Source organism: Megascapheus bottae, chromosome 11 (assembly GCF_031878675.1).
Source record: "Megascapheus bottae isolate mThoBot1 chromosome 11, mThoBot2.hap1, whole genome shotgun sequence".
NCBI lineage: Eukaryota > Metazoa > Chordata > Mammalia > Rodentia > Geomyidae > Megascapheus > Megascapheus bottae.
This window is the reverse complement of record NC_143519.1, coordinates 60,343,461-60,356,361: the sequence shown is the minus strand read 5'-3', so window position 1 is coordinate 60,356,361 and position 12,901 is coordinate 60,343,461. Positions and strand designations below refer to the sequence as shown.

At 43.3% G+C, this 12,901-nt stretch overlaps 1 protein-coding gene across 1 annotated transcript in view; it reads left to right on the top strand.

Annotated features, from left to right (window-relative positions):
• The window catches only part of Atp8a2 (ATPase phospholipid transporting 8A2), a 445,427-nt gene extending 433,471 nt beyond the window's left edge, over positions 1 to 11,956 (top strand). Inside the window, exons 36-37 of the mRNA XM_090342380.1 lie at positions 5,770 to 5,861; positions 10,611 to 11,956. Coding sequence (XP_090198506.1) covers positions 5,770 to 5,861; positions 10,611 to 10,708 — 190 coding nt within the window. The 3' untranslated portion in view covers positions 10,709 to 11,956. The remainder of the gene's footprint in view (positions 1 to 5,769; positions 5,862 to 10,610) is intronic.
• Positions 11,957 to 12,901: the final 945 nt, after the last annotated feature.

Sequence of the window (12,901 nt, the reverse complement as noted above, 5' to 3'; positions counted from 1 at the left end):
ACCATTTGAACCACAGCTCTACTTTCAGCTTTAAAATAAAATGAGATAAGAGTATTACCCACTTTCCTGTTCAGGCTGACGGGTGCCTGGACTGCAGTCTTTAAAAAACAAACAAACAAAAGCAGAGTATGATCTTTCAGTAGTTAATTGTACGAAAGTGTTTCACTTCAACAGGTCAGTTTGTGAATATAATGTATCTTGTTCCACCACTTCCTCTTCCTCCCCACTCCTTCCATCCTTCCCAACTCCTCTCATCTCCTCAAGCTACTTGGCTCCATTTTCACACATGCCCATTGAATATGATGGCATTCACCCATCTTTCCTTCTCAGTCTTCACATTTAAACAATATGTGTTTTTTTCAAGCCACACAATGACTTGTGTCTAGTGTTTCACACAATAAAGATACTCACCATGTATCGGAATGATGTTCTCTGCTTCAGGAAAGAGTGAACTTAGTACCTAGACCAAAATCACACTTCCCACTGAACAACAAAGTCCCTAGGCACCTGCAGAGGTCAGAAAAGTGACAGCTCTTCCCTTACAAAGTTAGGGTGCCCTATAACCCTTGGTTAAAAGGGGGCCCCCAGCCTGGCACTGGTGGCTCACTCCTGCTACTCAAGAGGCTAAGATCTGAGGATGTCAGTTCAAAGCCTACCCAGGCAAGAAATTCTGTGAGACTCTTCCCTCCAACTACCTATCAAAAAGCTAGAAACGGAACTGTGCTCAAGTGGTAGAGCAGTAGCTTTGAGCAAAAGCTCAAGGACAGCACCCTAAATTCAAGTCCTAAGACCAGCTCCAAAATGGAGAGGAAATGGTGTTCAAGAAACAGCCAGGTTTGTTAGACATGTCATTTGAAATATGCTGTAAAAATCAATGTTAATAAATTATTTAATTAAAAAAAGAAATAGCCAGGGTCTTCTGCCATTTATGATTTGAGCAGATTAATAGCATAGAACTTTCAGCTCATGGAGCTACGTTTTCATGATTTCATTTTCAATGATTAATTTTGATTCACCACCATGGTGTTTTATTTTGGTCTGTCCTCCTGTGGACAAACACACAGAATGAAGACTATTCTTTATCCTATCTCATGCAGGTCCTTTTAGCCTAAAACATACTACTTTGTCTGGGGCCTCTCTGGGGTCAGCCAGGTGCCCTGCTAATTTATCTGTTCCTAGCAGCTCTGTGACTCCAATCTGACCTCTTCACAGCCTCACTAACTACACCATAGAGCTCAGCCTCTTTGCAAATCATGAAATGAGGTAATGGTTTCCATATGTGTCAGGATTGTCATTCAGCTAATGAGGTCAGAAGGCTGTGTGAGTGAGCAGCCTCTCCCTTAGGTGGCGTGCCTATTGGAAGTGCAGGAGAGAGTCCCACCCTTAGAGGAGGCTTAGCTAGACCATATTACCCAGCACTGTTTAGAAAGGTATGGCAGCTAGGAAATCAAAGGGGATACATAAAATGTGTGTGTGTGTGTGTGTGTGTTGTGTGTATACACCCACATGCCAGTTCTGTATTGTGGCTTAAACTCAGGGCTTTAAGTTCTTGCTTGGCTTTTCCATTCAAGGCTGGCACTCTACCCCTTGAATCACTTCCAGAGTCACCTTTTTAAAGGACTATTATCTCTGGTGTTTATAAAATAAATGTAATTTTACCATATCAAAATCTGAAACTGGAAAGTCTATTTGTTATTTTCCTCAGGACCTAGGTGTGTGTAGCTAAGTAAGGCTTTTGATTCTACAAAGGCTTAGATGTGTAAAATAGGCTAATGAGTAAAATAAGTTAGGAATTGATAAATCAGCTATGACATGGCATTCTCTAAGGATCCTTACAAATAGGTTAGGATTTCAGTGGCCTCACGAGTTTGTCAGTGTGTGGTTTTACCAAGAGGAAAGGGAAGTTTGGCCCTACTTTTAAGGAACCTGTCACATTATGTTGTCACTTATTTTTGAGGTGTTTTGTTTTTGGTGCTGAAAACTGAACCCAGCTTCTTGCACATGCTAGGCAAATGCTCTGCCATTGAGCTGCACCCCCAGCAAAGCCAGCCAAGGCACAAAAAAAAAATCTGTGAGACTCTTATCTCCAAATACCTACCAGAAAACTGGAAGTGGCACTGTGGCTTAAGAAGTAGAGTGCTAGCCTTGAGTTGAAGAGCTCAGGGACAGTGCCCAGAGTTCAAGTCCCATGACAAAAAAAGTTATTATATGTTTTGGATTTTTTGTACTGGTACTAGGTCTTGAACTCAGGACCTGAGCAGTGTGCTTTAGCTATATTTACCCAAGGCTAATGCAGTATCATTTGAGCCAAGCTTCTACTTCCAGTTTTTTTTTTTTGTGCTAATTGAAGTCCCACAGATTTTCCCACCCAGGCTAGCGTCCAACCACAATCCTCAGATCTCAACCTCCAGAGTAGCTAGGATTACAGGCATGAGTCACTGGAACCCAGCTAGTTACTGGACTTTGGCATGTTGTGCCTCCCATGATTTCTTATCACCTGTGGCAACTGCTGACAGGATCTGCAAATGAGATTGGTGGCCACCCCCCATGCTCCTGGTCTGCAGCAGTGAGGCCGTGTGACGTTTGCATAAATAGCTCCCCATTAGAAATATTTTCCCTTACTCTCCACCCCTTCCTAAACTGATCACTTTTCAACACAGGAACTGAACAGAAGGTATATGATCTTCTTTCTAGAAAGAGTCCATTTCAAAGACTTGCGTGAGTTTAGGTTTCACACACCACATGTACCTCGGGTGTTGTATTCATCTAACACCTTTCATCCAGCTTGCGTATCTGCTTATGCCAGCATAGAAACCAACAAAAATGTAAGAGAGCAATTTTAATTCCAGCAGTTGTGAAAATAGACGGCGGCTATTTAAGTAGGAGAAGGGAATTTTTCTTTGCTTTTGAACCACTTCTTTGTACTTTTTGTTTTTCAGTTGGATTTTTTAAAATTGTAATGAAGTTTGCATAAAATGTATCAAGTAGAGGGACCAGGAGCGTAGCCTAGTGGTAGAGTGCTCACTTAGCATGCACGAAGCCCTGGGTTCGATTCCTCGGTACTACATACACAGAAAAAGCCAGAAGTGGTGCTGTGGCTTCAGTGGCAAAGTGCTAGCCTTGAGCACAAAGTGTCCAGTGACAGTGCCCAGGCCCTGAGTTCAAGCCTCAGGACTGGCAAAAAAAAAAAACAACCCATATTAAGTGTACATTCATGCACACTGGTGGCTCCCACCGTCATCCTAGCTACTCAGGAGGCTGAGATGATCTGAGGATTCTTGTTCAAAGCTAGCTCTAGTGTGAAAGACTATGACATTCTTGAGATTCTTGTCTCCAGTTAACTAGCAAAAAGTCAGAAAGAGAGCAAGTGTTCAAAACCAAACACTACTGTGTGCACATGTACACTCACACGCACACACACACACACACACACACACGCACAATAACCAAAAAAAGAAGAAAGCAAACAGTGTACACTCAGTGGCATTTAGTACAATTACAGTGCTATAAGACCATCAGCACTGTTTAAGCTCAGAACACCTTCACCCCCCATATGAGGGAAGCAAACTTCCCACCCCTGTCCTCTACCCTCTTTCCCCCCCTCCCCCCACCATTCCCCTTGCTCTGGCAACCGTCCATCTGCTTTTTGTCTCTATGTGTTTGCCTATTTTGGACATTTCTTCTAATCCTTTGGGATTGGGTATCATGTTTTCACAGTTTACCCCTGTTGCATCTTGTATCATAGCTTGATTCCTTTATATGGCTGACTAATATTCCATTGTGTGGCTAGACCATGTATTGTTTATATAGTCTTCTGTGGACAGACCCTTGGCTTATTTTCATTTGGGCTCTTATGAATCATGCTAGTATGGATAATGTGTGCAAATATCTATCCAGGTCCATTTTTTATTCTTTTGGGCCTATCCCTAAGAGTGGAACGTATGGTTGGTAAGGTGATTCTGTTTGACTAGTTGAGGGACAGTAGCTTCTCATTTTATACTCAGTCAGATCAGTGATATGATAGGATTTGTGTTCCTCTATCTCCTCCCCAGAGGGTTGTTTTAGTTGTGTTTATTTATTGACTTCATTTGTTTGTTACAGTTTTTTTGTTGTTGTTGTTTTCTTTTGTTTTGTTTTTGTGCTGGTACTGGGACTTGAATTCAGGGCCTGGGCACTATCCTTGAGCTTTTATTACTCAAGGCTAGCATTGTACCACTTGAACCATAGCTCTACTTCTTTTTGGTGGTTAATTGGAGATAAGAGTCTAAAGGAGTTCCCTGCTCAGGCTGGCTCCGACTGGAGCCTCCGGGTAGCTAGAATTATAGGCATCGAGCCACCAGTGCCCAGCTATTTGTTGTTTTTATAAGCTATTCTGATGGATGGATGGATGAGGATATTTATTATGGTGTTAACACTCCCCAAATGTCAACTAATAATGTTGAGTATCTTTTTCATGTGCTTCTTGCACATGGGGGTATATTCTTTGTATTAATATCTAATCAAGTCTTTTGCCCATTTTTAAATTGGATTATCTTTTTGCTTTTTAGTTGTAAGGGTTATTGATACATGTGTAGGGTTGTTTATACATTTTAGACACTAGATTCTTGTTCATATAATTTGTGATTATTTTATCCCGTCTTGTGTTTGTCTTTTCCTTTTTTAATGGACAGAAGATCATATATATATATATATATATAATTTATTTACTTATTTTATGGAGACAAGATCTTACTATGTTTCCTAGGCTGTCCTCAAACTCCTGTGTCCAAGCAATCTTCCTATCTTAACCTACCAAGTTGGGCTTTCTCAAGGCTAGAGTTCTACCATTTGAGCCACAGCACCATTTCTGGCTTTTTCTATGTATATGGTACTGAGGAATCAAACCTGGGTCTTCATGCCTGTTAGGCAAGCACTCTACCACTAGGCCAAACTCCTGGCCCCTGTTTTTAATTTTAATGGAGTTGAACTTTACCTATTCTTTCTTGTTACTTGTGTTTTGAGTACAAAGAAACATAGTATAGACATGAATAGTGTTGTGATTTAGAGGAAAACATATTGGGCAATTTAATCATAGTTTAGGTAAAAGAGACACGAAAGGGGAAAATGTCATGGAGATTTAGAGAAACAGAAGATAGAGTAAGAAGCCCAGGAAAGCAAGTTAAGAATGAAGGAAAGGAAAACCTGAAAAGCAGCTTCCCGGGCATAAGCAATTGAGCACACTACAAAAACAAATTTTTACCCAAGTGTCGTCATAAAAATACAAAACATCAAAGACAATCACAACTGTTGTGAAAGCCACCAGGGAGAGCCCGAAGATTTGAACCAAATAGCAATCAAATTAAGTAAGCTTCGCTGTGAACACAAGAAGAGTCAGGGACAATTGGAATCTGGTACTCAGAATCTTCATTCTGTTCATGAAGCACATTCAGGTAAGTACTGTTGGCTCACACCTGTAGACCTAGCTACGCAGGGGGCTGAGATATGAGGGTCAGGATTTAAAACTAGCAGAGGCAGCAAAGTCTGTGAAACTCTTATCTTCAGTTACCCACCAAAAAGCTAGAAGTGAAGCTGTGGCTCAAATGGTAGAGCACCAGCCTTGAGCAAAAAAGCTCAGGAATAGTGCTCAGGCCATGAGTTCAAACTCCAGTACACACACACACACACACACACACACACACACACACAGATTACTCACTACTGAAGTTATTCTTGACTCCTTTGAAGGGGGACTGGGATGACCTGGATTTTGTTTGTTTATTCTCTTTTCAGGATGAATGAGAGAGATCGCCTGCTAAAGAGACTCAGCAGGAAGACACCACCAACCCTCTTCCGTGGTGGTTCCATCCAGCAGTGCGTCTCACGTGAGTAGCTATCATCAGCAAGGCAAGGCCCCCGCCAGGAGAGTGCTGTTTTAATCCACTCCCTGCCCTTCTACCCTTCCCTGTGAGAGTAAGAAAGCAGTATGTAGAAGAGCAGCACACGTGAGGAAGCCTGAAGAGTCCGACACACATAGTAGGAGTGTTGATGGATTGCTGTGCAAGTCAGGAAAGCTCCATCTGTCAATGCAGACCTTCTCAGTGAGAGAGGGCAGGTAGCCAGCCACCAGTGACACCTCTCATCCCAGCTACTTAGGAGGCTCAGATCTGAGGATTGCAGTTCGAAGCTAGTCAAGGCAGGAAACTCCATGAGACTCTTATCTCCAGTTAACCAGCAAAAAGCCAGAAGTGGAGCTGTAGCTCAAGTGGTAGAGCACAAGTCTGAAGCAGAAAAACTAAGGGAGTGGAACCAGGTCCTCAATTTAAGATCTAGTACTGGTACACACACACACACACACACACACACACACACACACACACACACACACAGGAAAGAGGGAGGGAGGGATGGAAGGAGGAAGGGAAAAGACAGAGAAGACAGGCAAGCCATTTCAATCCGCTCCCTTTATCTGGAAGAAAGGGACCCATTTCCCCGAATGCTTTACCACCCCCAGAAAATAGTTGGTGCCAGCCTCAAGGGCAAAAGGAGAGTCATAAGTCAGAAGAGTGGCTCGTGGCTGTAACCCAAGACTGAGGTCAGGTTAGACATTTCATTACCATCTTCAGGGATCTGGAGGGTTGCTCTAGGGACAGGAACAATTTGTGACCTCAGGTTAGTTATTTAATTTATTTCTGTATATGTACAATGGTTGAGAGAATTAAATGAGATTATATATATAATTTATCATATATAATACATGGTAATAAATTATTGTATATATAACTTAATAATAAGCTGAGCATAGTAGCTCATGTCTATAATCCTAGCTACTCAGGAGGCTGAGATCACAGTTCAAAGCCAGCCCAGACACTAAGTCCATGAGACGTTTATCTCCAGTTAACCATGAGAAAACCAGAAGTGGTACTGTGGCTCAAGGGGTAGGAAGGTAGCCTTGAGCTGAAGAGCTCAGGGACAGTGCCCAGACCCAGAGTTCAAGCCCCATAACCAACAAAATAATAATAAATTTTATATAATAAATTAATAAGAAATCATTATACGATTATATTATGATTATTATATATGCAATATATAATATATGTAGAATATATTATGTGCAATATTGTATATAATAATATATATAAATTGATCATAAATTATTGTATATTATATAGTGTATAACAATAAAACATTAAGTATAATATATTGGAACATGATAGTAATGTCATACATAGTACTTGTATACATTATATAATCTACATTGTGTATAGTATATTATGTATATTATATATATATACTTATTATGCAAAACACATTATATGTTATTTTATAATATGAAGACTAATCTAGTTCATTATATATCTATAGAGATATACATGTATATGTGTATGTGTATATGCATAGATATATATGTCTAAACCAGTTCCAGAGCTCCAGACCATAAGAGAACCGAGAATCAAGTAAATATTTTAAGTATTATTGTTACCATTCTGCCATTAACTTCATGAACTTAGTATTTTGCTGAAATTTCTATTTTCTCCTCTGGAGAGAAAAATGGAATTATAAATATGCATCCTTATGCATTTATTTACACAATGATGAATTTAAAGTCTAAATCACAGTTTTTGTGTGTAGAGCCAAGTTGTCTGCCATCACAAATCTGCCATAACTGTATGCATATATATATGCATAATTGAAGGCTGAGGGAGAGCTTGTAGGGAACAATCCTAACTCTGTGTGTGTGTGTGTGTGTGTGTGTGTGCACGTGTGTGTGTGCATGTGTGTATGTAAGACAGAGAGAGAGAGATTGTGACAGAGGGGCTTGAGTGCAGGGCCTGGGCATTGTCCCTGATCTTTTATGCTCAAGGCTGGTGCTCTTCTACTTGAACCACTCCAGTTTTAGCTTTTTTTTCAGGTTAGAGATAAGAATCCCACAGATTTACCTGCCTAGGTTGGCTTCAAACCACAATCATTAGATCTCAGCCTCTTGATTAGTTAAGATTACAGGTATAAGCCATCAGCGCCTAGATGATGATGATGATGATGATGATGATGATGATGATGATGATGATGATTTTCCAGGCCTGGGCTTAAGCTTAGGCCTGAGCACTGTGCTTGGACTTTCTCAAGGCTAGAGCTCTACCACTTGAGCCTCAGCACCACTTCCAGCTTCTTTTTTCTACCTATGAGGAAATGAACCTGGATCCTAGTGCCTGCTAGGCAAGCATTCTACCCCTTGGCCACATTCCCAGCCTGCTTAATATTATTTTTAAGACTCAATAGGACCTCTTCAAATGTCTTATCCTCTTCCTCCCTCCACTCCCTCCCCAAATCAAGCCAAAAAGTAAAGCAAAACAAAAAGTTCTCTAGCCAAGTAATCATCACGCAAGGACTAGAAGCCTTCTATCTTGCCTCCAGGACTTCAGTCACAATCTCCCATCTCCCAAGATGGAGGCTGACAGCAGACAAAGCCCTTTTGTGAATGGGAAGCCCGAGTCCCCTGCCTGTTACAAAAGTGTTTAGAGAATGACTTGAGGAGATCAGAGCACTTCCTTTGGGCGGAGAGGCTTCCTTCCACTGGTTGCCTAGAAACAGGCATGGCCCCAGTGAGAGACAGGGTGGCCATTCTGTCTGAGGACAGCCACTGAGTGACCCCACAGGAACCACAGTTACACTCTGCTTCCTCACTCCGTTCTACTATGAAGCCCACAGAGAGGTGTGTCCTGTTGAAGTTCCAAAAAATGTTTCCTGAGGATTTCAGGCAGGGGTGGTGCCCAAGAGAGGCTGAAGCTGGCCCGTGCCAGCAGCTGGCCGTCTCCTCATCCCTGATGGCTGAGTTCCAAGTAACTTGGCCAAAACACAAACGCTCTTTGGGGATGGAGATAAGAAGTGGCGTTTGCTCTTCAGGGATCAGGAGATCCGGTGAAGACAACACACGACCTTCACGGGGCTGGCTGTGGATCTCAAGGGCACTGGCCGAGAGCCCAGAGCCTCCACTCAGGGACCTGCTCCATGTGTGCCTGAACCTCTGGAGGCCCACGCTGGGCAGGAGCTGCCTTCCTGGGCCTACTGCATGGTGGAGTTTTCTGGTTTGTGGGTTTGGCTTTGTTGGGCATAGAAATGAACAAGTAGAGAAAAACTCTTCTGTTTTACTCCTTGGCCACCCTGGCTTCCTCCTTTCTGCCTTCACTGCCTCTCTCCCTCCTTCTGTCTCTGAATCGCTGTCTCTCTACATGTGTGTCTCTGTCTTTCTATGTGTGCATCTGTCTTTCTTTTGGTCTCCCTCTGTCTCTGTCTCTCCATCTCTCTTGTTCTCTCTCTATCTCTGTGTCTGTCTTTCATTTGATTTCTGTTTCTGTCTCTATCTCTTTCTGTCTCTTTCTGTCTGTCTCTGTCTCTGTGTCTCTGTTTCTGTTTTCATCTGTCTCTATTTCTGTCTCTGTGTCTCTGTCTCTGTGTTTCTCTCTCTGTCTCTCTCTCTGTCTCTGCCTCTCTCTCTCTCTCTGTCTCTGCCTCTGTCTGTCTGTCTGTCTGTCTCTCTCTCTCTCTCTCTCTCTCTCTCTCTCTGTCTCTCTGTCTGTCTGTCTGTCTGTCTGTCTGTCTGTCTGTCTGTCTGTCTCTCTCCCTCCCTCCCTCCCTCCTTTCTGTCCATGATCACTTTCTCTGGGTCTTCCTTACAGCTCAGCATCCCAGTACTCAGTGGACCCTCTGTTCCCAGGGTAGTCCACCCGAACGTCTGGGCTAAATTGCATCTGGCAGGCATACTCTCTTAAAAGGCCAGGGCAGAAGCTAGCTCAAGGACAGGACTCTGGGTTATGGGCACACAGAGTAAGCCTCTCCTGTACTTCACAGTGCCTCCTTCCCCACGAACCGTCTCCTGGTATTGGTAGGAGTGTCTTTACATCCTGGTGACCTTTCCTCTTCAAGCCAAACATCTGAGAATGTACAACCCAGGACACAATTTCGAATTTATTTTTTCTCCTTGTAAAGAGTTGGCCAAGGATTTGGCACTGGTAGCTCACACCTACTCAGCTCCTAGCTCCTAGCTGGTAGCTCCTAGCTACTCAGGAGGCTGAAATCTGAGGATCATAGTTTGAAGTCAACCCAGGCAGGAAAGTTCATGAGACTCTTATCAATTGACCAGGGGAAAAAAGGCCAAAAGCAAAGCTGTAACTCAAATGATAGACCACCAGCCTTAAGGGAAAAAAAAGGTCCTGCATTCACTCTTCAAGACTGTTATAAAAATTTTAAAGTAAAAATAAAAGAGAGATGGGAGCTTTAGGAGGCAAGTAGCTCACTTGATCCTAGACTTGTTGGCCTTCAGAATAAAAGTCCAAATAAACTTCTCTGGTTTGTCACTCTCTTGATCTGTACATATTGTGTTATTGCCTTAGAAAACCAAACTAAGCCCTTTCCTTCTCAGAACTATTCCATTCCCAGCCCAGCTGCAGGACACTCTGCACACTCCCTCTTACCCAGAATCCCCTTCTCTGTCACAGTTTTCTCATCTCAGACTCCCGCAGCAAGGCTGAGAAAGCCACGTGCCCCATATAGTTCATCTGTGGTGTCCCCCAAACCTGCTTATCCCGCCCCTCCCCTCCTCACTAACCCGTCATTCCCGTGTGCTCCCCTTTCAGACGGATATGCCTTTTCTCAAGAAGAGCACGGAGCTGTCACTCAGGAAGAAATAGTCCGGGCTTACGATACCACCAAAAAGAAATCAAGGAAGAAATAAAACTGGACTGTTCCCCCATGGAATCCCCAGGAAGAAAGGTGGTCGTTTGCTCACAGTGTTCATAGAAGAGACTGGCAGTGGAAGCCGAAACACCCGGAAAAACACATTTCTGTGGCCTTAGCCAACAACCACTTTGTTAAGTGATCTGTTCCCTCGCGATCTCAAGAGTATAGACAGCTTTCGCTTCCGACTTGTCTGCAGTGCTTGGCTGAACTTTTGTTTACGTTCTTCTAAAGCATTCAGCTGTGCCCTGTGAGGTGTGAAATTAAAAACATTATGTCTCACCTACATATATACATTTTTAAAATGCCAGTATGGAGCTTGAACACAGGGCCTGAACGCTGTCTCTTAGCTTTATCTCTCAAGGTTGGTGCTCTACCACTTGAGCCACACTTTCACTTCTGGCTTTTTGCTGGTTCACTGGAGATAAGAACCTCATGGATTTTCCTATCTTGGCTGGCTTTGAACTGTGATCCTCAGATGTTAGCAGTCTGAGTAGCTAGGACGACGGGCGTGAACCACGGTGCCCAGCATGTTTCAAAAATACTTAGACATCAGTACCTGTCGTTTCTGGGAGACGAGCATTTTCTGCTTATGGATCTGGACCAGGGTGAAGTCACTTCCTGTTTGGTTAACTCCCAGACGATGCTGAACCCACAGTCTGCGAGCCTCCCTTTTGGCAGGTTGGTGACTGGCTCACTCACTCTGATTCCTGTTTCATTTGTATGATTCCTATTTGTTTGGCATAAACTTCCTTATGGCAGTGAAATCACAAAAATCTACATCTGGAGTGTGAACCGGAGCATGTTTCCATGAACCTTTAAGCCACATTTGCACCGTGGAGAACCAGTCCTTGCCCAAGAATTCTTGTGTATCAGGTGCTGGTTGGCCCATTCTTCCCTGGCTGCCCCAAGATTCCTGTCCTCAGACCTGCCTGGCTGGCACTTGGGCTTGGTGCATGGCAGCTGGTGGGCAGACAGACCTGATTCTGCTCTTCCCATTCCACCACAGATTCCGATTTGGATGCAAGAAACCCTTCCATCCACTTCCCCATTATGTCCTACAACTAAAGAGAAACAGTTCTTGTGAATCGGTTCTGATGTTTATGTGCCTCTTTATGACAAGGAGATTCTGTGCTCAGGCTGGTGTTGTGCCTAGATCTATTGGGGTTCTGAATATAGACCTCCCAGTTAGGCTTTTGGCAGCCATGTTCATTATTTCTTGGGGTGCTCAGAGGCTTTCACTGTTGGGAAACAGTCTGCCTAATACCTGTCCCACTGCAGCTCTAGACCCCAGAGGGGTAGATAACCCTTGCGGGGTGACAGGCGATGAGCGAGGTCTGGAAGTGCAGCTCAGCAGGCTTTCAAAACTCTGTTGGAGGCCAGCACAGAGGACCTTTCCCATCACATTCTCCTGGGGACAAACTCTAAAGTCACAATCATCACTGTCAGCCTCTTATATATGGAAGCCTGCGTGGCGTGTGTGTGTGTGTGTGTGTGTGTGTGTGTGTGTGTGTCTGTCTGTCTGTCTGTCTGTCTGTGCATGCATGCGTGCATGTGTGCGTGCCTGTCTATCTGTCTGTCTGTGCTCAAGAGACTACTACTCTACCATTTGAGCCACAACCCCACTCTTCTGGCCTTTTGCTGATTAATTAGGCATAAGAATCTGGGGGACTTTTCTACCTTGGCTGATTTTGAGCCACAGTTCTCAGATCTTGGCCTCCTGTGTAGCTAGAATGACAGATGTGAGCCACCAGCACCCCGCTTGACATGCAGTTTTATTTTGTTTGCTAGTCCTGGCGCTTGAACTCAGGGCCTGTGCACTGACGCTGAGTCTTTTTCACTCAAGGCTAGCTCTCTACCACTTGAACCACAACTCTACTTCTGGCTTTTTCTTTTTTGGTTAATTGCAGATAAGAATCTCACAAACTCTTGAAGCCTAAGCTGGCTTCAAACCACAATCCTCAGATCTCAGGCTCCTGAGTAGCCATGAAATTTTAATGGATAACGAGCCACAGATCTTCTGAGAAATGATATGTTTGTTTAGGAAATAAAACACTTTTCTAACATTTTATTTTTTACTTTCTACTTTGCTTTCTAACTCTTTGTTTGGGGGAACATGTATGATTAGTATACATCAAAACAATTCCCCACTTTGCATGAACTAAGAAAGTTATCTTCACTGATGAGATGC